The sequence below is a fragment of the Scaptodrosophila lebanonensis genome, unplaced genomic scaffold, assembly GCF_003285725.1.
Source record: "Scaptodrosophila lebanonensis strain 11010-0011.00,11010-0021.00 unplaced genomic scaffold, SlebRS2 tig00000043-arrow-pilon, whole genome shotgun sequence".
NCBI lineage: Eukaryota > Metazoa > Arthropoda > Insecta > Diptera > Drosophilidae > Scaptodrosophila > Scaptodrosophila lebanonensis.
Genome location: NW_022060545.1, coordinates 82,002 through 85,609, shown reverse-complemented (window position 1 = coordinate 85,609; position 3,608 = coordinate 82,002). Strand labels below are relative to the sequence as shown.

At 37.2% G+C, this 3,608-nt stretch overlaps 1 protein-coding gene across 1 annotated transcript; it reads right to left on the bottom strand.

Annotated features, from left to right (window-relative positions):
• Nucleotides 1-1,072: 1,072 nt before the first annotated feature.
• On the bottom strand, nucleotides 1,073-3,323 carry LOC115622201. Its single transcript, XM_030516096.1, has 2 exons — nucleotides 2,862-3,323; nucleotides 1,073-1,230 (listed from the first exon to the last, which is right to left on the bottom strand). Exons 1-2 carry the CDS (start codon nucleotides 3,292-3,294, stop codon nucleotides 1,073-1,075), a joined length of 591 nt encoding a protein of 196 aa, XP_030371956.1. The 5' UTR covers nucleotides 3,295-3,323.
• Nucleotides 3,324-3,608: the final 285 nt, after the last annotated feature.

Here is a 3,608-nt window from a genome sequence, read left to right as displayed (position 1 = left end):
TTGCTATTGAAAACGATTCCAAAAGAATATCAATAGCCGACGTCATTTAACAAATGAGCTTTTCTTTGAAAATACGGACAATGGAACATTTTTATTTTACAATGCTGGTGGCATTTAAAGCTAATAAGCTCATCCAAAACTGGTATATTATTTATGACTAAATGAGACTTGGCCGACATCAACGAACAACTTAACCACCCACTGTTTAGTTTTTAGCATTTAACAATGCTTTCTTTGCCATTATTGTAATTTTAAAATCACTTTTCGATTATATAGGGCATATTTATAATATTCATATCCACAACAACAGCAACAACGACAATGCGTTTGGTCTGCGTTCGGCTTTTACTAATTTGGTTGTATTTCACATTCGCAAACGGCCTTAGACGGTTCGAAAAATGCTCGAACCCGGAGTGGATTAAAACTATGCAGCTGCAAACAAGATGTTGGGCCTTGCAACAGACGCCCCTCGAACTGCTTTGTAGTGGCACATATAATCGGGATATTTATCTGAAGTACCATGACGATTTAGCCCAGATCGGTTCTCCCTACAAGATCTACGGACGACGTGAGCCCAGTCAAATAATGCACCTGTTGGTCATCTTTCACGAATCACCCTTGATGAACTGTGGCAATAGCGTTCGTATGTCCCAAAAATTGGACTTCTACTGTGCCAAAAACAAGACGGCAGTCGCCCTACCCAAGGGGCAGCTGTACTGCCAACGGTTCAGTGTCAGCTATGTGGACGAACTGCTGCTGCAGTGTCTCAAACCCAAGATGTCGTCGCTATTTCCTGTGACGGGCACAACGGGCATACATTACGCCTTACCGGTACTTCCCAATGCAGCACCTTTGGGGATGGCCTGCAATTGGAATATTGTCGTGCTTTTAGTTTCAATAACCGAGCTGCTGAGCCTTTGAAATTATTCTCCTCATACAATTTTCGAAATTATAGTAAATACTTAAAAAAAAAATCAACCACTCTAGCGAAATGCAATTCTGTGCCATGTTCGCCTTGCTCCATATTGTAAAGCAGCATTGCGGCAACTACGAGACGACAAAGAGATTGGGTTCATACTGGTCCCAGTCCAGTATCGTGGTCATGCCCACTGCGAAGGAGCCAAGGTTGTTGCTGTGTCAACAGTTGTCGATGTGTCTGGCCAGATTCGTGATCCTGCCAAATGCGAAGGAGCCAAGGTTGTTGCTGTGTCAGCAGCTGATCAGAACTCTCTTCAAACGTGGCAGATGAGAGATAAAATTATTTGTTTAATGATAAAAGAATTTCTACGCACAATAAATTTTTTAGAATCGGTATAATGAACAATTTCTCATTTATTATTATCCATTACCGTTTTCATACATTTTATTATTCCTATATATTTCAATGTATTTCATAAGAAAGATGAGCGAAAGTCGTATAAGAATTGCACTGTGGAAGGCATTACAAACCGCATTACCTTCAAACCCACTCCAATGTTCACATATTAAATGCTCAAAAGTATGTCTAACGATGTAAACTCGATTGCGCCAACTGGTTATATTTCTGTGCTAAGTTTTTCCATTATTTTTGCAATTTATTGCATTATTGATTTAAGCAAAACAGCTCGGCTTCCAATCAACAAATAAATGGCACGTCGTCTTCAACTCGAATTGGAATGCTATGGATTTTATGGCCTATATCCTTAGCAACTGTCTCTTTCTTTAATAAAAGCCTGTCTTTCCAGCCACCTCCGAAAATTCTGACCAGAAATGGCTGAGAAATGGGGCATAGCTTGCCGGACTGGCTAATAAATCTTACCCTTAGAGATTCCATTTTTTGTTCTCCTTGTTGCTATGTTTAACTAGCTTTTAAATAATTTCTATGCGTCTCTATATTGAGTTTTTCTTTTTATATTGTTAGATCTATTCCCCCACCGGGGCGGATGTGTTTATTAGATATTACTTTCTCCTAATTACGGTTTGCCAGATTATAAATTTTTTTTTATAATTGAACAATTTCTTAGGCCAGATCTTAAAGAAAGAAAAAAGATTTAAAAAAAAAATAATTTTAATATATTCCTTTCCCATATCGACAGTCAATGTATGTTGAAATAAACATAAATAAATAAAAAAAAAATAAAAAATTAGTAAATGGTATTATCTGCAATTTCTTTCCTACATTCTATAAAGTTGATTTGTCATTGCAGAGATTTTTCAATAAGAAAAACTATTTGAAGACTGTTAAGATCACTTTATAAAAAAAAAATTGGAGGGGCGTTAATAACGTTTCTTCGAATTGACTGAATTGGTTGAAAGATGGAGCTTAATGAAATAAACTCGTATTACTTAGGGACTAAGAGAGAGAGAGACTAACAAGTTTTGATGAAACTTAACTTTTTTGATTTATTTTGTGTTGGTATTTTATTTTGAGTAGTTCTATGTCAATTTTTTACCATTAAATTATTTTAGTAATATATCCGTAAGCATCGTAGAACCAGCGTATATTGGCCAATATTTTGTATAGTAATGCAAATGCCATTGAACTAACAAAAGTTTAGGAATTCCTTTCAACAGTCACAATACCATTTCTCAAATAGAAACCTTAACTTTAACATCTTTTCAGTCGCCGTGTTGTAAAACTTGACCAACAAGAGTCATTACTTAACTATACTTAACAGTATATGCTTAGAGTAGTTCTTTTTACAATTTTTATTTCAAACTCAACACAAGCTGGTCAACACCAACAAGTAGAAGTAAGCTCAATAAAAGAATTAAAATTCCGAAATGTTGCGCTGGAACCGTTCTTGAAACCGCCTCCACATTGGAGTCCATGTAAACGAGAACTGCGGAAATGGAATCCGATGGGCGAACTTGGCTTTTACGTTCACACTTTCGAAACAAATCGTCCACATAGCTAAATGAAAAAGGCAAGCAATGAAAAAAATATGGCCTTTCCAGCTCCATGGCAGCATTTTGGCCGTTGCAATAAAACTGTTCGTTGGAGAACACCAGATTATAGCAACTGAATAGCGGAGTCTCATAGAATACGATAAGTAGCATATGGGTGCCCATGTAATCCTCACGCTTCCAAATGGCATAGGGCGTGTCAATAGCCAGATGGTGATCCTTATACGACAAGCGGAGTTCGCGATCAATTGTGCCGCGACAGTCGTGCTGCAGTATTAAGCCGTCGATAAAGGAGCAGTTTTCGGGCTCGGCTGTGACTTGAACAGGAAAAAGGAATAGCAGCAGCAGCACCAATGATATATTTAACTTGTTATTTGATGTTCGTGCGCCTGTGGGGCGTACTGGCATTGCCTATGAGTTTGTAACAAATGATTGCAAAATCATTTTTGAAAGGTTTGTCACTAACATGTTTTTTTGTTTTTTTGTTTTGTTTTTTTTTTTTAGTTACTGTATAAGAAGGTTAAAGCAAACGTTAAAAGGATGTCTTCAACCTGGCCTCATTACCTATTTATTGATTAGCTTTTGATAAGCCGAATGTTCGAGGTCTGAAAATAGGTCGGGATATTTGAAGTTCATAGCCACATATATAATTATACGTACTGCGGTGTTGTACCTTTGCATGAAGTTCTCTCTCCAGATTGTTCATAAAAATGTAGAAATCT

Bases quoted from the DNA above. Each gene is read 5' to 3' on its own strand.
- LOC115622201 (XM_030516096.1), bottom strand. From the start codon at position 3,294: ATGCCAGTACGCCCCACAGGCGCACGAACATCAAATAACAAGTTAAAT. The intron at 1,231-2,861 runs GTAAAAGCCAAG...CCACGTTTGAAG, and splicing joins TTTGTTTCGAAAGTGTGAAC to AGAGTTCTGATCAGCTGCTG.